The 27,277-nt window shown below is 48.0% G+C and overlaps 1 protein-coding gene across 1 annotated transcript in view; it reads left to right on the forward strand.

The window, feature by feature from the left end:
* The window catches only part of LOC108527073 (uncharacterized), a 63,646-nt gene extending 37,965 nt beyond the window's left edge, over positions 1-25,681 (forward strand). The window contains exons 2-3 of the mRNA XM_017868243.1: positions 19,271-19,420; positions 25,348-25,681. Coding sequence (XP_017723732.1) covers positions 19,271-19,420; positions 25,348-25,536 — 339 coding nt within the window. The 3' untranslated portion in view covers positions 25,537-25,681. The remainder of the gene's footprint in view (positions 1-19,270; positions 19,421-25,347) is intronic.
* The last annotated feature ends 1,596 nt before the right edge of the window (positions 25,682-27,277 follow it).

The following is a 27,277-nucleotide window of genomic DNA, read 5'->3' on the forward strand; positions in this document are numbered from 1 at the left end:
GTGGCGATTCCTCAAGGATCTAGAACTAGAAATACCATTTGACCCAGCCATCCCATTACTGGGTATATACCCAAAGGATTATAAATCATGCTGCTATAAAGACACATGCACACGTATGTTTATTGTGGCACTATTCACAATAGCAAGGACTTGGAACCAACCCAAATGTCCATCAACGATCGACTGGATTAAGAAAATGTGGCACATATACACCATGGAATACTATGCAGCCATAAACAAGGATGAGTTCATGTCCTTTGTAGGGACATGAATGAAGCTGGAAGCCATCATTCTCAGCAAACTATCACAAGGACAAAAAACCAAACACCGCATGTTCTCACTCATATGTGGGAATTGAACAATGAGAACACTTTGATACAGGAAGGGAACAGCACACACAGGGGCCTGTTGTGGGGTCGGGGGAGGGAGGAGGGATAGCATTAGGAGATATACCTAATGTAAATGACGAGTTAATGGGTGCAGCATACCAACATGGCACATGTATACATATGTAACAAACCTGCATGTTGTGCACATGTACCCTAGAACTTAAAGTGTAATAATAATAATAATAAAAAAGTTAGTGGCCATGTGGATTCTGAAACCACACCAATGAGCTTTTCACACCCTGTCATACTAAAATCCATTACCCTTTGAACGGGTCTTTTTTATCCAAGCATGAGTTTGTAACATCACACATCGGTCATCTGGAAAACCGCGATTCGCTCAGTTATGCAGATCTTCCAAATGCTCACAGATTTCATCATACAATATTGAAAAGTCACATTCATTAATATCATCACCCACCTCATCAGATAGGTCTTTAGGAATGGGGGACACAATACGCCATTGTGTCTCTGCATCAGCCCAGGCATAAGGATGGAGGCACACAGTGCAGAAGGCTGGGGCTATGTTCTTTCCTACCCAGACCCTTCCCAGTACAGACCAGGGTTCGCCAGGTTCCAGGCTGGTACCTGAAAGCTGCGTGTGTTCTCAACACCAGAACAGAAGCATATTCAGCTTGAGAATTTCACACTAAGATTTTTAATGATATTCGCCTACAAGTCACGGACAGCTAAAAGAGCTATTGTGACTTGGCCTTGTCATGTTAACCAGCTTTGACTTTTTTCTGATTTTGCTGTCTGATGTCACAGACAATCTCTGAAGGAAAAGCAGGCATCCAGGTGAAGTTTTTAGTTTAGATTCACTCTTGTTTTATTTTTGAGTGGGCGCCATATTGGTACACATCTTGCAGAAAGCATTTGTGGAAGGATTAAGTGGTTATAGCACTGCTTTACCTTCTGGAGCTCTAGAAATGGGGAGACCCTGTATGGAGAAGCTAGAGAGGTTAAGGCTTATATGAAGACTCAAGAGCAAATGTGTGCGGGAACTTGGGGGCGAAGGGAAGAAGAGCAGGCAGCAAGCTCTCTGAGGGTGCAGTTCGTGAGAGGCGACGCTGGTCAGAGGGTGACGGGGCCACAAGTGAAAATGCCACCAACCCCTGGGAAGCCTGTCTGACCCTCTGCCCTTCACCCATGCTTCCTCGTGCTCCTCCTGCTGCTCATGGGCTCTGGAGCAGGGACAGGCTGCTTAGATGTCAGGCTGAGCAGCCGTTTACCTCTCCAGAGTATAAACTATCTTCCAGCTGCAGAGGTTGGGAGTGCTGTCCCCGCTGCTGTCTTCACATAGAGCTGAGCATGACAGGGTTGGAATGGACGAGGGGCTGAGAGAGAGGAGAGAATTCATGTTAACTGAATGTGTAGCAGGAGGGAGTTCATGTTAATTGAGCATATACTAAGGAGTAATTCTCATTAATTGAGCATATACTAGGAGGGAATTCATATTAATGGAGTGTATACTAGGAGGGAACTCGTGTTAATTGAATATATACTAGGAAGGAATTCATGTTAACTGAGCATATACTAGGAGGGCATTCATGTTAATTGAATGTATATTAGGAGGGAATTCACGTTAATTGAGTGTATACTAGGAGGGAATTCATATTAATTGAGCATATACCATGCACCAGGTACTGTGTCAGGCATTGTGTGACTGTCACATTATCCAGTCCTAGCTCAGGGAGAAAGGCTGTCCTGTTTCCATTTTGCGGATAACAAAAGTGAGGTTCAGGGGGTGTAATTTGCTGGACGGCACCTGCTGCTAAGCGGAGGAGTGTGGTTTCTAAGACTTAAACGTCTGTCTTTCTTCCAGCTTCACAAGATTCTTCCACTTGGTGTTCCTGTGTTTACTCCCCAGAGTGATGTCTTTAATCTAACTGGTAGAGAAAGAAAATGCCCTCCTAAGTTTATCTGAAAGCTGATCAAAGTCTAAGGATACATAAAAGTCATTACTGTTTTTATCTCCAAGGCATGTGCAAAATGTACACGTGGTCAGCACAGCATTACAAGCCAGTCAGCACTAGCCCTGCTCTCAGAGAATCTAGACAAGGGTCAAGTGGCTGAAAAATCTTACACGAATAAAAAGAACAACCAAGGTTCATCTCATGCCATAGAAATGGAGAAAATCCAGCAGGAGTAGCAGTTGCAGAGAGAATGTACAGCACAAAGAGTGAACCAGGAACGTCTTCCTGGAAGAGGAAACCTTTGATTTGAGATTTGGCTTTTTTTCCTCCGGTGCTTCATGAATATATAGCATTAAAAAACACACACACACACACACACAAAAACCATGAAATTGTGAGACCTCTGACTGGAGGGGTAACCAATGTTAATTGCTAATTTGTGCGTGTAATGATTGGAAGGCCGTGATAGGCCGCATCATTCCTGAGGTAGGTAGACTATTGTGGAGTGTGTACGTATGGATACGTGGGACCCTCACAATGTCTGTTCACCATTCGCTTCATCCCCATAGAACATCACCATTCACCACATGCGCAGAAACACTGAGTGTTATCATTACAAAATGTCTTACTGAACTTATTGGGAAAATAATGTATTTCATAGATTATTAGTGAGATTGAACAAATGTTCACATTAATGAGATATTAGTTTTCCTTTTTCTTTTAATTCTCTACTTAGAAGTTTTTCCTATTTTCTACTGGATTATAGAGTATATATAATAATATGATCTTTATGTGTCAATAGTGAACCATTCTGTGTTATTTTGAAGTTATTTCTGTTATGTCGAAGTTATTTTTTCCTAGTCTTCCATTTGTCTCTCATTTTGCCTTTGACATCATTTCGTAGACATCGATGACAGTCGTAGGGGAGGAAAAATTTAATTTTCCTCACCCATTGCTAGGTTCATGGCCGAGGCCCCTGTAACAAAAGGCAGATTAACAGGAGAAGAGCAGACATATCTATTTAATGTAAGTTTAACATGCCACAGGAACCTTTAGAAATGAAGAAACAGAGGAACCTGTATGTTTTATGCTTATGTTTGATGAACAGTTATGGGGATGGATGACTGGACAACAGGAGTGGATGGCCTAGCGGTACTAAACCAGGGAGCAGGGAGGCTTAGGAAGGCCTGTATCCTCTGATTCTTCTCTGTGTCCTTGTCTTTAGAGATAAAGATGTTCCTCTCCTCTGGGCATAGGGAGGGCGCCTCTCGCAAGAGGGTCTCAGGACCAGCTTCAGGGGAGCAGGGTGGAGAGAGGTGAGAGGAGCTTTCCTGCTTCTGCTGCTTCCTCAAAGGCCAAGGGTCTGTGCCCCGGGCTGCTTGTCTTCAACCCTCTTTGCCTTTTCATCTAGAGACACAGAAGACCTTTCTTATCCCCTTTCCATGATTAACCCTTTTCTCGTTTGCTTGGTGAGGACGCAGAGGTGGCACTTGCGGCTGCAGTGTTGACCCCGAGATAACTTTGTCATGAAATATCTCACTTTTGTTATTATTTTTGCATCACTGTAGTATATCAACTTCGGAAACAAAAGACATTCTATTTATAGCATTCTGTTTTTAGGAATGGTATTTTCTATTTACAAAATCGCTGAAAGTGTCAAATCCTAGAAAACGTAGCATGCTCACGCTGATACAAACATCATTCTCAGTTGTTGGCCAAAGATTCATTTGATGAATCTGATTTTTCCGAAACTGACAATTCTGATGATTCAGACGATTCTGATGTTAGCTCTGTTTAGAAATAACTCCAAGAACAATTTTTATATATTACTTTTACATTGAAAATCAGATTTGCTTCAGCCTCAAAGAGCATGTTTACGTAAAAGTAAATGAGTGCTAGCAGTGAGCTGTACTTTATTTTTCTAAATGGGCAAATGGTTAATTTTTTAAACAGTGTTCTGTGATATCTTTTAGTGCTTTTATAGTATTTTGTGTTTATCACATCTGAAATTTATTTTGTGTAGAATATTTGATATTTTGAAAGGAGTAGTTCAAAACCACTTGTTGAATTGCCGAATTTTCCTTGATATAAAATGTCATCTCTACCTTATACACCAAGCTGCATACATGCATTTCCCACTTCTAGGCTCTTCCTCTTGTGCCATTTATTGATTTTGTATGCTTCTGAGCCAACACCACAATGTTTTGAGCACTACAGTTATTAAATATTCTTTGATATTTTACACTGCTAATTAGTTGTTGGTTTTTCCTGTACATTTTCTTTTCTAGATGAATCTTGAAATTAGCTGGTCAAAGCCTGTAAGTTTTCCTTTGGGATTTGGATGTGGATTGGATTGGATTAATTTGGAGAACTAACATTCTGATGATAATGTTTATCGGTTTGATTTTCATCTTCCGCATTATCGTTTTCAACTGCGCGTGTTTCGACCTTTCGTTGGCTCTTTGGGAGAAAGTCTTCTTCTCTCCCCCGCAGCACTGATTCCATCTTCTACCCAGTCCACTCTGCTTTTTGCTGCCTTCAGTGCTTATTTTAACCCTGCTCCTGTTGCTTTCCCTGTGACGCTCTTCCCTGTTGAGAAGTGTCAAGTAAAACTCTAAAAGTGCTTTTCACCTCCTTTAGTAGATAATTTCCAAGGGTATGGTTTTCCACTGAGTCTCAGATGATTATTCCCTTTCTCCTGTGTTGCAAAGTGTCCATGCAGAGACATATTAAATGAGAGCCCTCTGGGCGCTGGTGGTGGGCTTAGGGTGGTGCACATTGAACCAACTACAGGCTTCCGATCTGAAGGGAGGTTCTCCTAAGGGGGATGCTGCGGATGGACTATTGATACTGATGGGTACTGACAAGCACCAGGCCTGGAGAAGCAGTTCTTTACACCAGGATGAACAAACAGAAAGGACATCATGATGGAAGCCATGCGAGTATTTTGAATGTAGCAGAAAGGAAATATTAGACCCACACGTAATGGGGAAATGGTGGTTTTTCCACCGGCTGTGGGTTTCAGAGAGAGGCAAGAACGTGCACATTCCCTGACCACAGAAAACTGACTTATCTCAGGAGGAGGCAGACGGCCCAGCAAGGCGAGAGCTCGAACTTCCACGAAGCGGCAGAGCAATGTGGTGTGTGTCTGTGGAGGTGGAATATCGTGTGCCGTGGTGTCTAATCATGGGGTAGAACATGCTGAGACCAATGTCTGGAATGGCCAGGTTGGCTTCTGCCTGCATCCCTGTCCTCCGTGGAGCTGTGAAGGGCCCGTGCAGCAGGGCCCTCTCCTGGGGGGCTGTGGGAATGCCTGGCTGCAGGTCAGCCCACGGAGGGGCTTTGACACTGGCCCAGTGTGGGTTCACGGGGACACCCGCACCTGTGTGAATGTGTGAGAGGACATCTGTGCATGCCAGTGGAGAACCAGTATGTGTGTGTGTCTGAGTGTGTGTCTGTAGGTGTATGGTGAGTGTGTGTTTACATGTTTGTGGGGCATGTGTCTCTTGTGCATGGTGTGAGGTGTGTCCATTGGAGGGTGTGTGAGTGGTGTGTGTGCGCATCTGTCTGTGATGTGTGTATCTGATGTGTGTGTGATGTGTGTGTGTGTGTGGGTGTGTGTGGTGTGTGTCTGTGGTGTGTGTGTGGTGTGTATGGTGTGTGCATGTGTGTGGTGTGTCTGTGGTGTATGTATGTGTGGTGTGTATGTGGTGCGTGTATCTGTGATGTGTTTGTGTGTCTGGTGTGTATAGTGTGTGTGTGTGTCTGTGGTGTGCATGTGTACGTATAGTTTGTGGTGTGTATGGTGTGTGTGTGTGGTGTGTCTGGTGTGCGTGTGGTGGGCATCTATGGTGTATGTGTGTGTGTATCTGAGGTGTGTGTGGGGTGTGTGTGGTGTGTTTGGTGTGTATGTCTGTGTGATGTGTGTCTGTGTGGTGTGTGTATGTCTGTGTGGTATATGTATGTGGGGTTTGGGGCATGTGTGTGGTGTGTGTCTGTGCTGTGTGTGGTATCTGTAGTATGTGTGGTGTGTGTGTGGTATGTGTCGTGTGTGTCTGTGTGGTATTTGTATGTGGGGTGTGTGGGGCATGTGTGTGGTGTCTGTGGTGTATCAGTGTGGTGTGTGTGTGGTATGTGTGGTGTGTGTGTGGGTGTATGTCTGTGGTGTGTGTGTGGCGTGTGTGTCTGGTGTGTGTGGTGTGTGGGTGTGTCTGTGGTGTGTGTCTGTGGTGTGTGGGTGTGTCTGTGGTGTGTGGGTGTGTCTATGGTGTGTGTGTGTGGTAAGTGCACGTGTGGTGCGTGTGTGTGGTGTGTGTGGTGTGTTTCTGTGGTGTGTGTGATGTGTGTGTGTCTGTATGGTGTGTGTGGTACATGTGTCTGTGGTGTGCGTGTGTGTCTGTGTGGTGTGTCTGTGGTGTGTGTGTGTGTCTGGTGCATGTGTCTGTGGTTTGTGGGGTGCGTGTGTCTGTGTGGTGTGTGTGTGGTGTGCATGTGTGGTGTGTGTGTCTGTGGTGTGTGTCTGTGGTGTGTGAATGTGGTGTGTGTGAGGGGGATGTGTGTTCGTGGTGTGTGTGTGTCTGTGTGGTGTGTGTGGTGTGTGTATGTCTGTAGTGTGTATGTCTGTGGTATGCGTGTATGTGTGTGGTGTGTGTGCATCTCTCTGTGGTGTGTGGAGCACACAGTCCCAGCTCTCCCTCTGGTGCCCTCTGCCCATGTCCCCATCAGCCCCACATGTCCCCTCGTCCTCAGGCCACATCTGACTGTCCCCGTTGCCCTCTGAGGTCCGGTGCCTCATCCGTCAGGAAACTGGGTCTTGGGGACGCACAGGGGACAGCACCCAGCCCACATGTGCAGGCGGCTCTGGGGGCTCCCGAGGTGGCCTCCCTCCTGGCCAGGGCGCCTTCCATTCTTCCTCATTTGCAGCCATGGCCCTCGCTGGAAGGTCAGGCAGAAGCCCCTGATGTGTCTCATATGGCTCCTGAGGTGGCCCCAGCCCCTGGGACCTGCGAGGCCTCTGCCCCAAGCCACACGGGCCTCGCTCCCCACTCACAGTGGCCCAGGCATCAGGTGCTGCCCCCCAGAAGGTCCCTGTCAATCGGCCAACATCAGGCAGAAACTCCCTCGGGGCCCAGCCTCCTGGGTGCTGCCCAGGCGCTGCCATCCACCCCTCACCGGTGTGGGCCTCGCACCAGTTTGGCTCAGCGAGGAGCACCCGCGTCAGCAGGCTGTCGTGCCTCCTGGGCTCTCCCGGTTCTGCGGCCCAGCCTTCACCTGTTCTCAGGCCGCAGCCCAGTTGCTAAATTCCTGGCATGTTTTGCCTGCTTCCACCTGGGATTGAAATTGTAAACACTTGACCTCCAACCTCCTTAAATTCACACATCACGCAACGTGTCTTACACGAAACCAACACAGCTCCTGACCCTGCACTGCGGCTGAGCTCGCAGGGCCTCGGTAGCCACACAAGTTCCTTTTTTTCCCTGGGAAACATTTGTCTCGACTTTTTAGGCATAATTGAGACAACATGTTGCTGTGTATTAACGCCAAGGCCATCTCACTTCATGGAGAAGAAAATGTCACTGGGGTCTAATTAAGTCATTGATTTAAAACAATGCTCAGAACATGGTTGCAGAGACTCCATGTTCCCTAAGTTATGATGAGTTTGTTCCCGCCCGCAGAAGCCGCCTTGCCTCCGCAGTGCCGCCCCCACCACCCCCAGCCACCGGAACGACTGAGTCAAGGTACAACTGCCCAGCAACGCTTTCCAGCAGGGACCGTTGCCCTGAACAGCTCTGACTGTTGAGAGCACGTGAGAAGGGGCCACCCTTATGGCTCCCCTGCGGTATTTGAAACGACTCCTGTTACATTTGTTGGAGGAATGAGTCAGCAACCCTGAGAGGCTGTGACTCTCGCACCCTTTCCTGGTGCTGCCCTGTGGCCAGCTCCGAGGGCGGCAGGGAGATATTTTACATCGGCATGACCCCAAGGCTTGCCTCTAAGCTGCAGAAGAAAGGGCACCAGCCCACCGTAGGCAGAGCCAGGGTCTGTTCTGGCTCTGACATTTTACAGCCACGTGGCCCGGGATAATCTTTCTCATTCCCAGTTTCCCTGTTTTTAGTAGAGGGGTGATAACGTCCACCTCCTTCATGAGTGTGTCCTGAGCAGCCCAGGAAGTATGAATGGGGGTGAGGCTGTCACGGGTTGTGTAGTCTGATGGACATGGGGGTGATCCTTGACCCATGGCAGGTGTCCACTGAGTATGTCCTGATCCGGTCCATGCCCTGCATTGCTGCCTCTCCCCATCGCCATTTCTCTTCGCGTGCAAGGACGGGAGGCCACTCCAGTTTTCCACTGCTGAGGAATTTCAGTAAACATTCCCAGGGACACCAGTCCATGGGGTCCGGATCCGAGTGCACTATTATCCTCAAACGGTGTTGCGATCCCTTTCCTGGTTGACATCAGGTGGACTCTGTTGTACTAAGAAGTCTCTGTGTTTGTGCTGCTTTGGAAACACCTTACTCGATCCTAGCTTGGCCTCCCTGAGAGCATCGTCTGCACCATCCTCCTCTCTGCAGACCCCTCCTGTTTCCCTGCAGAGCCCCTCCTTGGTAAGTTCCCATCTGCTCTGCGCGCCTGCTCTCTCCGTCGGGTCCCTCATTGCTTTGAAGGCTTCAGACCAGCCTTGATCTGCAGCCTCCTCTTCTCAGTGGTGCCTGGTCCCGTGAGGCTTACAGCACACACGCTTCCATGAGAGAAATGCCATTGGCCCAGAAGGTCGCTATGGGGGCTGTAAATTTGAGTCCCAAGAGCTGAGAGATAGCTTGCAAAAGTCTGGTTTTAATAGTGAAGAGTTCAGCAAAACCAACCACAATGAATAACTGTCATTGCAAAGACAGAACACTGAGATGTGAAGTGAGTAAGGAGGGGTGAGACAGACACTCTCTGAGGCGCACAGGTCCCAGCTGGGCAGCGTCTGTGGCATTTGGTTGTTCTTACCTGGTCCAGTGGCCTCCTTTCTAGTGGTGCCCTACCTGGTGGGGCTCTGGCAGGTCGAGCTGAGACAGCACATGGTCTACACCTCCAATGGTGCCTCTCGATCTCCACAATCCCCCAAACAGCACTCATTCCCTGTCCCTCGTCATTTCTGGGGGTGGAAACATCTCCAGATCCTAACAAAGTCCATTCCCTTCTGAACCGTTTCCGCTGAACCTGAGGCAATTGCAATACTTTTAGATGTAGGATTCTGAAATTCAACATTGAGACAACTTAGCAGGTCAGGCCATGGAAACCCTGAAATGTTATGCAATTTTATGCATATGTAAATTTTCTGGGGCAAAAATTCAAAGCTACTACCTGTTTCTCCAAGGAGCTTCTCAGCCCCCCAAATGTTCAGAACAGGCTTTGGTGGTCCAAGTCCTCTCTGAGATGAATACAGAGCAGGTCCACATGGAAGGTGTTCCATGAATCCACGTGGCTCCAAACCTGGGATCCCGAGGTCTAGGACAAAGCGCTCTAGAGACAGGCGAGGCGGTGGTCAGAAAGGAGGAAATGCCTGGGCTGATCTGTGTCGTTAATTCTGTGTGTCAACTTGGCCAAGCCCCAGTGCCCAGATATTGGATCAGACATCAGTCTGGATCTTGCTGTGAAGGTGTTTTTTTAGAGGAGGTTAACCTCAAATCAGTGGACTTTGGGTAAAGCAGATGGCTTTCTGGAATGTGGACAGGTCTCATCCAATCTGTTAAAGGCCTTACGAGCAAAAGACTGAGAACTCCCAGAGAAGGAGCTCAGCCTGCAGAGAGACGCTGAGCTGCAGCACCGACTCTCGCCTGGGTCCCCAGCCCGCCCCCTGCCCTGGAGACTGTGGACTTGCCAGCGCTCATAGTCACGTACGCCAATTCCTTAACATAAACCTTGAGGTACACAGACAAAGATGTAGCTCTATAGAGAATAGATACAGGTCTGTTGGTTGTGTTTCTTGGGAGAACTCTAATACACGGTCTCATTTTTCATATTAATATTTATTTAGCAATTACTAAGCTCTAACTATGTTATGCACACTATGGAATTCTCAGAATAACAGTGTGAGGTTGGCCATGGCCCAAGAGGTATCCAGCGGGAAATGGTGGCCGGAAGAGAATTGGAAACGCCTCCTGTGCCCAGAGCCTCTGGGGGATTCTAGGGGAGAACGAGGACGGGGTGAGTTTGAGCCTGCGTCTTCTTTCCTTGTGATCGCCAGCGTGTTAGGAGTGGGCCACCTGCCTGAACTGTGCAGTGCGGGTTGTCTTCGTTAGGGTAGAATTTGACTCTTTGGAAGTGTCGCTGCCTCCACAGTTCCCACGTTGTGGCAGCATGCACTCCTTTCTTAGCCCTTCCCTAGCTCCAGTGCAAGCCTTCTTGTCTACGCAGCCCCTTCCAAAAGTGAAGACGAGTGAGCCTGATCCAACTCGGGGAGCCTCCAGGACCCCATTTCCTGGGTGACTCATGTCTGCCCCTCTCTGGGAGGCTGCTCAGATTCCCTCCCACCTGGGCCCTGGCAGGAGGGAGCGTTTCCAGGAGAGCCTTGCGACCCCACCGGGCTTTGCTGGTAGCTCCGGCTTGTGAAAGGCTCAGATTTGACTTGGCATAAGCTCAGCCAGGCAATTATTCCCACCGGGACACTGAGTTCTCTTTCCCGGCCAAAGGACTTGGCAGAGCCCAAACCCCATGGGGAGGTGAGGGCACCTCACTAGCCTCTTCTGTCAAGCAGACAGCTCCAGCACTCCTCACCCACATTGACCACACACTTGAGCCTGGCACTCCTGTCATCATCCAATTATGCCTGGAACAGTGTGGGGAGGAATGGAGCCACTGCAAAGGCAGGAGGGGAAGAGGGGGCTCCCACCCCTGACCCCGCAGATTTCTGGTGGGCGGCCACCCCTCCCGGACATGCAGGGCCAGCCTCCCTCCCCATTACTCTCAGCCATCATCTCAGAAACCCTGGGACAGTGAGAGCAGGGTTGGCTGCTGCAGTTGGCTTCAGGACTGTCCTCAACTCTGGATTTGGCATTCCTGGGTGGCTTTGCAGGGCTGCGTACTTTATCTTGCCAGAGGAGGGACATGTGTGAGCAACACCATGAGGCTTAGACTTTCAAAGATGAGCAGCCCACACTCAAGTTGTCCCTAAATGCCAAGATCTGTAGGAGATGGCTGTGTGGCTCCTTCAGGAGAGAGGCCAGGAGCATAAAAGCAGGGGGCACGGGGCGGAGTGGAGAGATGCCACCCAGGGAACTGGCAGTTGTTGGGAAGGTCGAGTCTCTGTGGGCACCAGGCCCAGGGGTGGGTCTTTGCTATGAGACCTTGCTCGATGCCAACAGCCACCTTCCGACGTGCTTCTCTTTGATCACCAAAGTGTCATGAAAACTGGAGAGGTGCTAACAGTGGTCCAGCTTTCATCCTTGCCCGCAGCCCATGGCAACAGCCCACGGCAACAGCCCTATCTCTGACTTCTCCCAAAAACTTTTGCTCCAAATTGGTCTCCTTTGCCCAGTGGGGCGTGGATGCGCCCTGGTTTACAGCTTTGATCACAGCACCCCCCGCACTCCCTTGCCTCCCGCCCCAGCTCTATCCCAGGAACATTCTCTTCATCTTTTGAAACCTACACTTTGAGATGCTTCCTCAAGCCTTCTCTGCCACTGAGCTGCAAGCGGCTTATCTTCTCCCGTTCCCGAGGCAGGATGTTGTCGCTGTGCTCCTGTCCCCGGACTGTTGACAGCATCTCTCGGGTCACCCCCGCTGCCTGTATGATCGCTGAGGTTTATGACTGGGTCTTATGTCTTTGCAGTGCTGGGCACTGGCATGGCTGCTCAGAGAAAGGTCCTGACAGACACAGCAATGGCGGGCAATAGACGGATGTGCAGGGGTGGCCAGCCCCTGTGATGGCATGCAGACCCTGGACCCCTGGACTTCTCCCCTGTGGTCAGCAGCTCCCCTGTCACACTTTAGGAGTGGCTCCCTCTCCACGCAGCTGCATACTTTGGGAAAGAGGTTGGGTTTCCCATGAGAGATTCCTGTTTTCAAAAGGAATAGATTGGAAGCTGTGAGTGGGCACTGACCACAAGGAATTCCTTCCCTGGAAGTCACTCTCTCAGCAGGTAGCTTAGAGCAGAGTGTGCTCTTAGGACAAGATGAGAAGCAGCGGGGCTCCAGGTGGGTCTGCAGCAGTCAGGTTGCTTGTGATCGACCTCACTCTGTGAGTGTGGGGTACCCAGTGAGTAAGTCTCAGTCCGACCTTCCAGTCCAGAGGGATCATCCACAAATGTCTTCTGCAGGCAAACTCCACCTCGAAGGATGCTGGTGAGCTCAAGCTTAGAATCATTGTCTGACATAGTTTAGGAAGATTCTGGCTCATCCTTTTTTCCATCCCATCAAATTCCTCCTGAAACATTTCTACCATCAGTGGTCTGTGTTGGTTAGGGTTCTAACATCACAAATAACAGAAACCAAGTCCGGCTCGTTTCAGCAGTTAGGGTTCTGATATTGCAGATAACAGAAGATGAATCCAGCTATTTAAGCAGAAGAGGATTTTTATTTGGACTGAATTAAATGGAGGAATCAAGAAGCGGGTTCTGAAAAAGGCAGCAGCCAGGGCAGCTCTGCAGCGACTCGGGAGAAGGAAAGGTGAACACTCAGTGTCCTGCTGGGGAATGGAGAGGCTCCCACCCCTTCCTTGCTGCTGGTGTTTCCATCTTGCAGGCTCCACTCAAAGCTCAAAGCCATGACAAGGGGCATCTGACTGATGTGGTTTTGATAAGTGTCCACCCTGGCTTGGGGAGAGGCATCCCTTTGGTCATTGGGCCCTGGTTTCTAGGGACTCAGTGAGTCCAGAGCTCATGGTGTGGAAGATGGAGGAGCTTGGAAAACCTGAGGTTCCAGTCTTAGGTTGCTGCGTGTAGGGAGACGAACGACAGAGAGGAAGGGAAGATAACGAACTACGCTCTGACATGTGAGGTTTGGGATGGGGCATCAGGGTGGAGAAGCCAGTTAGCCATCAGTGGAGAGCACAGAGCGGGCTCAAGGCTGGGAGAGGTGCATGGGAATTGCAGAAGATGGGAGCTGCTGATGAAAAAACGGCTAAGACCACACAGGAAAGTGGGCAGGGTGCGATAGGACGGCGTGGGGAACTCTGACTCTCAGCGATGGCTCGGATGAGGACAAACAGCCAGCAGGCAAGGCTGGAGGGTCGCCAGGAGGCAGGGGAGGTCGCTGGTGCTGCTGCCGAGCCCGCAGCCAGCCTCTGCCAGGCACCCTCGCCACTGTGGCCTCTCCTTACACACGGCCTGTTCGGGGACCTTCCTGAAAGTGGCCACTGTCAGTCCTTGGGCCTTGGCTGTAGCCTCTGTGGGAAATACTTATAGCAGGTTCCTTTGGCAGAAGCTCATGGAAATTTCTACCGTTTTTTTAAAAAGTGAAATCTTAATTTTAGGGAAAAGTAAAGTTCCTCCCTGCCATAATGCTTTGGAACGGCAGGTTTTGAGAAGAGCCAACGCCAACTTTGACAGCAAGACGTGCAAACACTCCTTCCTTGCCGGGACGGCCCCCTTGCTTTGACAGAGCACATGCTTCACATTGATCCACACGCTACCCCCATGAAGAAACTGTGCAGCCTGCTCCACGGACAGGGAGGCAGAGGAGGAAGCATGTCGCTGGGGGACATGAGAGGTTGTCCTCATGCAGGCTCTGAGCTCTGGGCTGGGACGGATGAGACTTGTCTATGCCGAGGCTTCCCCCCTCTGAAGAAGGACACGCTAACTTGGCACGTGGGCTCCACTGTCTCTGCTCCTTTCTCTTCCTGTGCTCCATGGAAAGATGATCATTGTGGCCCCACACCTCCCAGTGCCCCTGTGCTTCCTCCTGGGACACTCAGCAGAATTCTCAGGCCCTGCCCTTGGTGTTTGGGTGGAGGTCATGCCAGTCCTCCATGAGCCCAGGAGCTCCGGGTGCCTTCAGCCATCTTGGCATTGTCAGGGGAGAGTTTTTTTTAATTAAAAGTCTGCCTTGGAGTATGTCAAGCACTCCTGTATTTTTGCCATTCTTCTTATCTCTATGGCAACGAAAATATCTCAACATTTACATGGACATCGTATTCTTTGCTAATGTACTATCTGAACCGTGTGTGTGCGGGGGATGCGAGCAGCAGCCGCCTGCTTCTGCTGGCTGGGGATGCTGAAGTTGCCACGACAACCAAGGGCCCAACGATGTCCTCACAAGCAGCACTAAATGGAAGCTCTAAATTAATTCACCCGCCTGTGTTTTTGCAGCTTATGTTGTTAATTGAAATAATAGGGATGGCCTTGCCTATAAGTTCAGAGCACCTGTCCTGTGAAACGGCCTGTGCCGCTGACTTAAGTACACTCATCCATCAGGCTAACCTAGCGTGAAATGGGGAAAGTGCAGGACACTTACGTCGTGCCGCTCTGTATCGACTTGCAATTGTGGGGAAGCAGCTTTTCTTGTGACAGGCTGGAAACACTGGCAATATAATTTTTTATTTTAAAACTTCACTTACGTCTGCCTTCTTTATCACGGGCTCTGAATTGGAGCACCTCCACAGCTCTGTCAAATGCTCGTGCTTGGTTAATGAGGGCAGCCTTCGGTGACCTGCCTGCATTTACCCAAACGTCATGGATGTGGCACCGAGCGTGTGGGCCTGTGGGCCGCACGGCCCCCCTTGCCCTCTGAAGCACTGGATCAGGACCCTGCTCCAGCACGTACCTCGTACCTCGTAAGGGTGTCGTGTGCCATCGCCCCTGCCTTGCCAGTTTCTCTGCTTCCCAGGGCTCTCCTACAGGAACAAATTATGACCTTGGAATCCTAGTTGATTTTCCAACCAAGATGAAAATCCTAGGAGTCAAGGACATGAAACTAGAGCTTTCTCATCCATCTAAATAAGGAAAGGGAAGCCCAGGTTGTTTGTGACACTCTGCCTCGGATGAAGGTCCTATTTGGGCCCATGGGTTAGATTACAAGGTTAAACACTTACGTTGGGGAGGTTGGAGGGAGGAATGCAGGTATATATTTGCATGGTCCCATTTTAAAATCATCACCAGCTATGGAAATTGGGTTAGCCTGGCCAGTGTCACCTGGAAGTGAGTTGGCAAGCACTGAGTCAGGCACGAGCTCTGGTCTCCCGCCACCTTCCGTGACGTTCCCTTTTTCTTTAATTCTAGACATTCAGGAATGAGGTAAATGGAGCCATTTTTTGCCCATTAATGTCTTGGCAGATATTTATTTGCCAAACTGGGAAGTCAGTCGCAGGCTGTGAGGCAAGAGCCTGGGGCAGGCCCACACCCTGACAGACAGGATGCAGGACCTCAGGCATGGGCTGGTCTAGCCTGGGACAGCTGCAGAGACCTCGGGCATGGGCCGGTCTAGCCTAGGACAGCATAAGCATGGGAACCCTGGAGGCCCAGTGAAGTCTCAGGTTTCAAGAGGAGGTAAAGGGAAAAAAGGCAGGAAGGACAAGAACTTAACAAGAGGCGAACTTCAAATGTTTCCCCTTTCTATCGTCATGTGGGATCAACTTTCACAGGTGGTGTAATTTATTTTTTTCTTTAATCCTTTTTATACAGTATGATCAAGAGTTGTGAATTTAATTCCTGTTACCTAGTGTCTATCGCTATAGAACAACAACAACAACAAAACAATAAGCAAACAAGCAAATATGCAGAATACTCTACTTCATTTGGGGTGAAATTCTAATTCTGCTTTTATTGAAAACACTGCTTCTAGAATGTAAAATGTGTACCATAAGAGTCAGATCCTGGGTAAGTTTATCGATAATGAGTGTTATTGATGAAAAGAGCCAAACTCTAAAATATTTGAAGAGATTTATTCTGAGCCAAATATGTATGACCATGGCCATGACCCACCCCTCAGGGCATCCTGGGAACATATATCCCAGGTGGTTGGGGTACAGCTTGGTTTTATACTTTTTAGGGAGACATAAGACTTCAACCAAACACATTTAAGAAAAATCAAATACGTTGATTTGGTCCAGAAAGGTGGGACAACTCCAAGCGGGGGCTTTCAGCTTAGAGGTAGATTTTAACATTTTCTCGTTGACAATTGGCTGGGTTTATTTAAAGACCTGGGATCAAGAGAAAGGAATGTCTGGGTGAAGATAAAGGACTGTGGAGACCCAAGTTCTAATTTGCGGAGGAGGCCTTCAGGTAGCACGCTTCAGAGGGAATCGGTTGTATATTGTTTCTTATCAGACTTAAAACAGTCTGTGTTGATGTTAACAGCGGAGAGGTAGAATGAGGCATGTCTGCCCGTCACTGCCCGTCATGGCCTGAACCAGTCTCTCGGGTTAAAGTTTTAAAGAGCCCTGGTTGAGGAGGAAGTCCATTCTGATGGTTGGGGACCTTCATATTTCATGTTTGGTTTCCAGTGTTAACGGTAATAATAACGTGAGAGGCTGAAGGGGGAATAGAAAGGATACAGGCTTTGGAGGCCAAAAGGCCAGACTTCCAAGTTCTCAACTTCCAGAGCTTTCTGCAGAGCTTCCATCCCCTGGGCTTCAAGTTCCTAAGTCCAAGTCAGGGGGAAGCCACTCCCTCACGGGCGGTGGTGATGAGGAACCAGATCTGAAGGGCACTGAGGAAAGAGCACCTCCTTTCTCTACGCAGAAAGCAGGGTTCCCCACTCGCAGCAAGCAAACCTGTCCTCTTGTCTCGGCTGCTCTGGCCCCGGTGGGTGGCTCAGCCCCACCTCAGGAGCATCTGGGGCTGGTGGGGGCGAGGGAGAGCCCGCGCCTGCTCCCAGGGTGACTCCAGGCCTCTTGGGCACTGGTAATCACTCTGATGGTTTTCTGACTGCTGATTTTAAAGGCATTACCAGTAAGGCTTTTACAAGGATGACTTGACTTTATAGCTGCAATACAATACGTACTGTACTGTCTTTTCATGCCTTCAGCTAAACGCATCGATGACCTAAGTAGGAGCCCAGTGCACCCGCAGCTGTTGAGCCTCAGGAACAGAGCTTGGTTTACTTGGGGGAGGGGCAATTCTAGTTTTGTGGAGGGTATGACTTTTTGTAGTTGGATCTAGCTTTCTGTTATTGCTCGTAGAAAGATAGCCAAATTATACTTTGTTTGAGGAGATAAGATTTCCACCCCCAACTTAAAACGTTTTTTCCTTTTAAAAGAAAGAATAAGTCATTGTGGCCATACATGCTTGATTTTAATTAAGTGACAATTTCAGGCAGATTTGCTGCCAGAAATAATTGGGTAGTAAAAGAAAAACAATGGGTATCATGTATAACTGTCGCTCACACTCATAGCTATCACTACCATGGAAAGGTGGCATTCCCCAGTTGTCCTCCAAAAATATTTGAAAAGTTTTCCAATGTTTGAATGTCTGCACTTGGCCAGTTTTAAAGTAAGGGTGTATCACTAAGCATACATTTGAATATCCACACCGAATAATTCCCTGTTACACAGATTTGTGCAGTTTAAATAAGAGAAAAGGCTGGTGGAAATTGGGTGATACTCTGGAATCCAGAGGATTTTTACTGTTTGGGAAAAGACAATCATCAGACTCTTGGCTGAATGATATCAAATCAGGAACTGGGTTGTGAATTGGAAATTAATTTGGGAGCATTTCTAAGTAAATAATCAGGAACTTGGAGAAATTCGAGCAGATGCATCCCACAGAAGTACAGACCTCAGCTCTTCGCTGATGAGTGAGTCCAGCCGCAGTTACTGTGGCTTCTTCTGGCCCAGCGTCCAGCACCTAATCACTGGGATCTGTGCGTTCGTGGATGCGAGGGCCCTCCAGCCGAATTTCTGGTGATAAGTGATGAATCATGAGAAACAGAAAGGGAAGTTTAGGCTTCAAATCAGTCATTTCATTTTTCTTCTTGAATTTACTAAGTTCATTATTGCCTTATAGTGATTTTTCCCATACCTTTGTATATTTAATTTCCTTTTTAATAGACAAACTGTCATGGGAGGTTACACAAAGCATTATTATTCAAAGGAATGTTTATATCACTCAGATAAATATCATAGAGAATTATGGATTGGGAGTGTATTTATTTCATATACAACAGAAAAATGACTGTGTATTATCAAGTAAATACATGCTATATTTAAATAATGCGATAACAATCACCAATCGCCGAGTTTTTCCTTGGTGTTCTGAAATTAGAATATACAGAAAGGCAAATTAATATTTAAACTCTCTGTATAGTTTTGAGAATCCATAATATGCATAACAAAGAGACATGACTTTGGGCCATGCGGGGTACGATGGTATCATAAATGGATTGACTACGGGGGGCCTACAGAAGTCACACGCGCTCAGGGGCCTGAAGAACTGGGGTAATACCTTGAGCACTAGGATAATTCCATTATTATTGAAAGCGTTTATTGCCTGTGGTTCCTCTGTGGGTACCGTATAAAGTACTTGAAACAAAACAATTTGTGATCTTTATGTGCTTTGAGATCCAGGCTACAGATAGAACAAACAGGCTGAGGTTAACTGTGTAATTACTAAGCACACGTAAAACATGTGTGTTATTTTATGCAAGTCAAGGGTGGTCGCTGAAAAGAGAAGTAAGACACAGGAGTGAAAAGTTTAGACGAGGCCGCGTCTCTCAGGGTGGGAGGTGTGCGGCACCGACTCAGGGATGGGCCAGAGCTGCTTTCAGACAAGTGGCCCGTCCAGGACAAATCTCCCGCATCTCCAGCTGTTTAACTCATTTCGTTTGGTTTTCTACTCTCTGTTCAATCCAGCAATTTCCTATCTATCCCTGGATGAGTTAAAAGGAAAACACTCAAGTTCAAATCTGCCCTAAAATCCTCGAAAGGATGATGAGTTTAGTCAAAGATGCCCCACCATGAAAATTCAGCCGTGAGACATTCACCGCGACACCTTCCAGCTACCGAAAGAACCTACAGATTTGTCCTTCTCTTTTTCCTTTCCTTAACAGATTAAAAAACAAACAAACAAACAAACAAAAAACCAAAAAACCAATGAAGAAGAAACGGGTACCAGAAGATTTGGCACAAGAGACCCAGGCACAGGAGCCGCCCAAGCTCACTTTGGAAAAAAGTCCAGCGAGAGCAGCTGCACCCAGAAGGTGAGACCGCATGTGAACCCAGGATCCCAGGCAGCACGAGGCTGGAGACCCTCCAAGCAGCCATGGCCGTGCGTTCATGTGTACGTCATCACAGCCAACACGCTCTTCCTCCTGGTTAACCAACATCCCGTTTCAGCCATTCTGGAGTTGCAGGGCTGGCCAGGACTTTAGGAACAATACGTGCAATGTCTTTCATTTTGTGAGTAACTGCTGTCCTGAAGAGGTGACACCCCTTGCTCAGGATGACCGTGAGAGAGGTCATGGCCGAATGGGGATCCCTCTAATTTGAGATGTGTGTAGACAGATAAACCTTCTCTGTAACAAACCATTCACATAAGTTAACCGCTCTGCCTGATCAGCACCCTAATCCCTTCAAAATGTGCTTGCATAGCATATCTTCTTTCTCTGTTTTAATTGAGAACAATTTTGAATACATGTGATATGTAATATATATGATATACTGTGATGTAAAGTATATGATAAATAATGATATTACACGTATTTTTAATAGGCACCTGGGAGACTCCAGAAACTGTGTCAGTTTCTCTAAGTCAGTATCTTATAAAATCCTCAGAAAAACCCTCCCAGGCAAATAATATTCATATTTTTAAAAGGGAGAGAAGTGAGATGCACAGAGGTTAAATTTTTTACCCCACTGAGTTAATGAGCAGTGGTAGGCGTGGGGCCCACACTCTTGTCTGCCAGAGTCTGTTTGGGCAGCAGTGTGTCACAGCATGTCCATCTTCCCCAACCTGCTTCATTCTCTAAACATCGGTTTAAACTCAGACACTCCATGGAGAGTCCGGCACAGCCAGGTCCCCGAGGAGCGGCTTCTGAGTCCTGCATGTCACTTGTCTTGCAATTCCTGCGGTGGAGGCCATGTCATCGATGCAACTCTACTCCCAGCCCTGAGTCTTGCAAAAGCCTTATTTAATACCTTGGAGCTGAGTGGATGGCGACACCAGCTACATGACAACCAAGGACCAGGCATCCAGAATCCAAGTGTGTGCTATAATCAAAGAAAACTTAATCCACCATTTATTAGTGACATGCACAACAGTCATTCTGCACATGGTCATTAGCCACCAACGGTAAGCAGCTCTGGTAAACGGCGGTAACCGGTACGCTGCTACAAAGCCAAGTGCCTTGCCCCAACTTTCTGTCTTTATTTTATTGATCCCAATGAACGGCATCGGTGTCGACAGTTCCCTTAACTTTTTTCACAGTGGAGTCCTCATCTCAATGCCCCTTCTCTCATCCGCCCCATCCCTGCTTCTTTCTATCTTCATCTCTTTGCATTGTGCACACACACGTGCAGGCTCACACACGTGCACACATCCATACATGTACACATACTCACAGACACGTAAAGACTCCTGTGATGGCCCGTCTGCTCAGTGTTGCCCCACACAGCATCCGCCAACACTGTGCTTAAGCGGACGGCAGTATTTAAGGCGCCTTCCACAGTATTGTCAGATGCAGGACTGACCTGGTTCTGGAGGACACCCGAGGCAACCTCTGCTGTCTCCCCTGGCTGCCACAGCCATGCCATGGCATCAACACCCTAGGAAGGAAAGCTCCTGCCGCCTGCAATCCAGAGGATGCTTGGGATTCCTGGTGGTAAATAGGTCGGGCTTTCCCGCTCATCCTCCCACTAACAGCCAACAGTCTGGGCTTTCCTTCTCTTTGTTCTGTCTCCCAGGTCTATGACCTCACCTTTGAGAATGCAAAGTGACCATAAATAGTAGGGCTCCTGAAAGATTAAAGGAGGCAAACTTCTGAATATTTTGTAGTTACAGATAGATAAATAGATAGATAGATAGATAGATAGATAGATAGATAGATAGATAGATGACAGATAGAGAGGCAGAGAGATGCATGTATGTGATATGCCTCTTACCTTAACCATCTCATAAAAACACCCATGATAGTGCTGTGATGCCTAGTGATGTTCTGCTGTGTATTTCTGTGTCAGGCTGTGCTCTGCAAGGGAAGGCCTTGTTGAATCTGACCCGTGTCTGCATCAGAGCTTCTTGGTCTGTTCACAGGAGGAGGTCACAGGAGTCTACCAAGTGTCTTGGGCGGCAGGGATGGGTGCACACTCACACATGCAAACACATGTTTCCACCTTTGAAAACAAGGAAGGAATAAAGGATACTACTGTGCTTTGAGAACTCAGATATCTCAGAGGAAGGGGGCTAATGCGTGAGAGTTCCATTCAGTGAATGAACCAAGTCATGAGAAATCACTCTTCGGGGCGAGCTGAAAACCTCTTCTTGCTGTAAATGCTTCCTAGTTCCAGGGAATCTTGAAATCGTCCCCCACTTGGGTATGGATGCCTACACCTGGATGGGAAGTCATTGATACTGACGTGCAACTTCTCAGGAGGGCAGGGTTTGGGCGGGGAGGGGGCTACATGGTGATTAGCCACCACGGGGAAAGCAAGCCTGTGGTGTACCACCAAAGGTGAGTTTTGGATACCTGTCAGAAGGACATTGATTTAAAGGGCTAATAGCAAAGCCATTGGCATTTCTGTTAGGCTCTTCATATACTCCACTACCAGTGGGAGCTGAAGGGCCAATTTGCTTTGGTGCTTTTTGTGCATTAGTGTCCATTATAGGGTAATGGGTGTCTATCAGCCTCAGAATGTCAGCCACCAATTAATCCGGCTCACCACTTCTTCCCAGCAATTGCTAATCACTGGACTGTCCCAAGCCACATGGTACTAAATACCTTTTTGACCACTGCAAACAGCATTTATGGCCAACAGGAGGGAAAGTGACATTTAGTGTCTTATAATTAAACTGACAAGCAATATTGATTATGAGAGGCTTTTTTTAGGAGAGGATTTTTTATAGAAGGATTTATATTTCATCTTATATATATGTTCTGATTTATGTTAAGTATATATTAAGTATTAATATATGGGTTATGTATTAAAATTATACATTAAGTGTTAGATGTAGACTGTATTTGATAAGCTATTTCATAAATATAAATAATATTTATTAATTTAATTTATTTATTTGAGACAGAGTCTCACTCTGTCACCCAGGCTGGGGTGCAGTGGTGTGATCTCGGCTCACTACAACCTCTGCCTCCCGGGTTCAAGCGATTCTACTGCCTCAGCCTCCTCAGTAGCTGGGACTACTGGCAAGCGCCACCACGCCTGGCTAATTTTTGTATTTTCAGTAGAGACATGGTTTCACTATGTTGACCAGGCTGGTCTCAAACTCCTGACCTCAGGTAATCCACCCATCTCAGCCTCCCAAAGTGCTGGGATTATAGTCATGAACCAGCATGCCTGGCCTCCAATTTTTAGTTTTTTGAAGAGTTTTATATCTGGTTAGAAGAGATAATATATGTGGAGTGATCGATTATGTTTGGAAGAAAACCAGATAGAGATGTAGTCAGGATCAAGAAGCTGTAGCCACCCAGGAGAGCCCTGAGCTCAAAACAGTGGAATTCCAAAGCCTGGACAGTTTAACAAAGACTGAGCCACGGGGGTAGCATGAATTACAGGGCCCTTCCTGCCCACGGTGCAAGAGGAAGAAACCCTTCCTGCGTGTGGTAGTTTGGGTGGAGGGGCCACCTAGCTGCTGGCCTCGAGGGAGGGCTTGGGAAGCAGGGACGTGGAAAGAGTGCAATGTGCAGAAGGGATGTTTAGTGACTGAGGCAGCAGTCACAGGTGACATCCGGCCCTCAGAGACCCAGGCCCGCGGCGTCCTCTGACCTGCACCTGCCGCACGCCTGGGTTGTAGCTGCTGTTGCTTAGCTCAGCAGGTGATCAGTGCAGAAGCCTTAGGCCAAGGACTTGAGAGGGGCATGGGTTCTTTATCAATCCATGAAGACATGTGACATCTTTTCAGAATTGAGGATGAGAAAACGACAAAACTGTAATTCATACCTTTTTTTTTAAATTTAAAATTTATTTTTTTCTGACACAGGGTCTCACTCTGTTGCCCAGGCTGGAGTGCAGTGGTGCAAACATGCTCACTTAAGTGATCCTCCTGCCTCAGCACCCCAAGTAGCTGGGACCACCAGCACGTGCCCACCACACTGGCTAATTTATTTTTGATTTTTCTGTAGAGATGGAGGCTTGTTATATTGCCAGGGTGGTCTCGAACTCCTGGGCTCAAGTGATCCTCCTGCCTCAGTTCCCCAAAGTGCTGGGATTACAGGTGTGAACTACTGTGCCTGGCCCCTAAACTTTCTAATTAAATGTTTTAAAAACAGTATCAGGTCAAGTTTGCAAATGGTTACGCTGAGTTTCCGTTGCAATTGCACCGCCTTTGGAAATGGCTTATAAGTCAGCTTCCCTTACTCATCAAGCATCCCTGAGCGTGCAGAGAGAGTGCCAAGGCAGCCTCGCCAGCTGCAAGTCACGTGAGTTCGCGGCTGCCAAATGGCAGCGCAGAGGAGCACGCAGGCAGCGGCTGGGAGGCGCTCGGCTCCCTCCAAGTCCCTATTACGTTAATTTACTTCCTGGTCATAATCACCCATGGGATGAGTGCTACTGCTATTTCCATCCTATAGATGAGGCAGAGAGATTTTAAGTAACTTTTTTCCAGATCCTACAGCTTGGAAAGGCAGAGCTGGGCTTTCCACACAGCACTTCAGCCGCATCCCATGCTCTCTCTCAAAAGAACAATTATAAAGTCCTTCCAAAGCTTTAAAGCAAAAAATCAGGCTAAATGTGAGGTATGTGGGCACTTGTATGTTTCAAATGATGTGTAGCAGTGCCTTTCAGTGCAGTCAAGGGTGCTTGGAGCTCTCCAGCACCTCCAGAGACCTTGACGGTGATCAAGAATGGAAACCGCATGGATCAATCAAATTGGCTCCCAGGGTAACACTAGAGGCGTTGCTGCAGAGCCCAGCCTGGAAAATGACGGCCGCATTCCCCGTGGCCTTGGGCCCAGCGTGTTCACCAGCCATGATGGCCCTTTGCCTTTTATCTGTCCACCCCCACCAGACCCAGCTGGATGAGAGGGATGGACGAGGGTGCTGCCTGGTCAGTGCTGCCTTCTTTAGCCCTTCTCAGAATGAGAGTCAGTCTTGTCTGAATGTGCAATCTTTGAATGAATCAGATTGTTCCTATTTGTCATTTTATTAGCAACTCATTACAGCCATTTCTTTGGGATTAAAAAGAGAAGAAAGAAGGAACATAAGTAAAAAGAGTGAGCTAATGGCTCACCCAGAATGCTGTGGCAATTTATGGTGTCTTGAATGAAATGACAGAATTGCCATAATGTTAAATTTAACATGTTTTATTTTAGCAATACGATCATCTGATCATATCTCCAAGCTCAGCCAGCATTACAAAAGTAATTTTTATAATTGTAAATTCATTCACTCTAAGATGGTTCAGAATTACTTTAGAGACCACATTACCAAATTTTCAGCTTAAACATGACTTCACCCTGTCATGTGTATCACTTCAGTGATGGGAACAGAATGGGTACGTCTTCTGCACATAGAGAGAAACGGAGTGAACGCCTCGTGGACTTCAGGCTTTCAGAGCACGAATTGTCGCAGGTGCTTTCTCCTCTTAACAGCGTTTGCCAATATTTGTTTCTCCCCTCCTGTCTTGGGTACCAAGGCTCTCCTCAATGTCTCTGTCCTCCCTTTTGACATTGCCACCAGGACTTAAAAAGGTCAGGGAGGTTGCCGGCGATGTGCCTGCCCTGAGCAAGGGTGTCCCGGCTGTGAGGACCACCACGTTGCATGAACAGGGCATGCTGGAGGTGCTGCTGGCTGCTTTGTGGGCCTGATTCTGGCTTTGGGGAAGGGCAAAGCCCTGTTCTCATGATGCGTCACATGTAATCCTCAGCGCATATCCTGCTAATTGCTGTAGTCCCTCCTAGTAACTCTTAATAAATACGACTGGTCATGTACAGAATGCAAAACCCTTTTCTGTCTGTTGGCAGTTCCTCAGGCTGAGAAAAAAACCATCAGTGTGGGGGAAGATTTGGGACCCGTGTCTGCATCCTGCTGCCTGGACTCTCACTAAACAGATGATGCAACGAAGCAATCAGAAAGCTTGGCCAGCTGCTCACTTCCAGGGCAGCTTCTTGGGAAGAGAGTGCACAATTCTGGGGATTAAGAACTGTTTTTAAAAGCAAACACTAAGGAGGCTGGGGCAGGAGGATCGCTTGAGGCCCAGGAGTTGGAAGCTGCAGCTAGCTATGATTGTACCACTGTACTCCAGCCTGGGAGACAGAGCAAGACCTTGTCTCTAGAAAATAAATAAATAAACCTTTAAAAACCAAACACAAGGTTAGCCTTCCACTGAACCCCACCTCTCTCCAGCATCCTGTGTCTTGGTGCCCATGGTGAGGCGGAGTTGGATGTGGTTTGCAGCAGGCCCTCCGGAGCTGGTTTTCATCCTGACTCCATCGCTGATGCTGGCTGACCAGGGAGCCTGGCTCCCTCCCTCTGGGTCATGTGGCATTGTGACCTGCTCCATGGGGCCATGGCAGCCGAGGGGAGAAGAGAATGGTCTGCTTTGGATTTTACTCTGTAAATTCTGCAGCTAGGGAATGCTTTGGATCCTTGCCCAGGTTTCTCCCGTCTTCTCTGGGCCAGCCCTTTCCTCAGGTGGAGCTGGGATAAGAGGCCAAGGACGCAGCTCTGGGAGACAGCTTTCCAGGGCAGCCTTGGAACACCATGTCCCCAGCATCACTGCTGGCAGGACCACCACGCACGCGTGGGAAATCGCTCACAACCTGCTCCCATCCAAGAATGACCGTTAATGTCTATTTTGGCTACTTCTCAAGTAATTGTCAAAGCCCAGCTGGGCGGTGCCCGCACACAGAGCCCTGGGCCCAGGCCACAGGAGTACGCCGTTCCTACCTTCCTTTGAATCAATTGTTTCTTTTCAACTCAAAGCAAAATATTTAAACAGACCAAGTAGTATTTCTTTTTCTAATCCAGGTGTGCACATGTGCCTGAGGCCTGTGTTTTCCCTTTCTGCCTCCACTTTTACAGGTCCGTGAAGGGGGGCATTCGGCATGGTGGTGGTGAGACAGGCAGGGTCTGGGGGCCAGGCTCCTGCATCCTCACTCTGCTGACTGCATAGACCTGGGCAGCCCGGGAAGAAGAGGCGCCAGGCGGCAGAACAGGCCAGATTGTGTCCAGGAACTGAAAATGCAAGTGTAGTTTTCTCATCCCTTAGTTTTAGAAGAAGAATATTGATTGTTACTTCTTTCTTAAAGCTACACTTTTAGGTAGCTTCTTACGACTTCCACATCTGGAAATGTTTCCGTATGTTCACAAATCTAAGTTAATGATACCTTTACACCCAGCCCCCTCAACGCCCAAGTGGCCTCCAGAAGAAGATGAATAACATAAATGAAATAAAATCATCAGCTGAAGAAAATGTCTAATGTACGTGTTTCTAAAAATTCTTGTGGTTGACTCTTTTATTTTTGGATGGGGAGAGAGTTGTCTTGTTTGTTGCAAGTTTACCTTTAGGTTTGAGAGAACAAAACACCTGGTTTTATCCCTTGTCTGATATGAGTATTATAGACACAGTACGACTCATAGGAACATATTTTACCCAGAGAGCAGCCATCTCTTTACATCTCGGCTATAGAATAAGAACTTCTAGCACTTGCAATAGGTTCCTAAGCTGTTGGATGAGCCCCGTTTGATAGGGAGAGGAAGGGAGGTGCTGAGGTGTAAGAGTTGGTTCCAGGCCCCATGGCTCACAGGAGGATGAACTGGGACTTGAGACCCCTTGGGCTCTGAAGCTTGTGGGGTACCCCCTGGCAAGTTCCTCAACTTCCAACACCCTGGTCGTCTCCAGTCTGGAATGCCAAGTGTCCAGTGGGTGATTTCCAAGGAGCTCACCCTTTC

This window comes from Rhinopithecus bieti, unplaced genomic scaffold (genome assembly GCF_001698545.2).
Source record: "Rhinopithecus bieti isolate Rb0 unplaced genomic scaffold, ASM169854v2 scaffold_3734, whole genome shotgun sequence".
NCBI classification, from domain to species: Eukaryota; Metazoa; Chordata; class Mammalia; order Primates; family Cercopithecidae; genus Rhinopithecus; species Rhinopithecus bieti.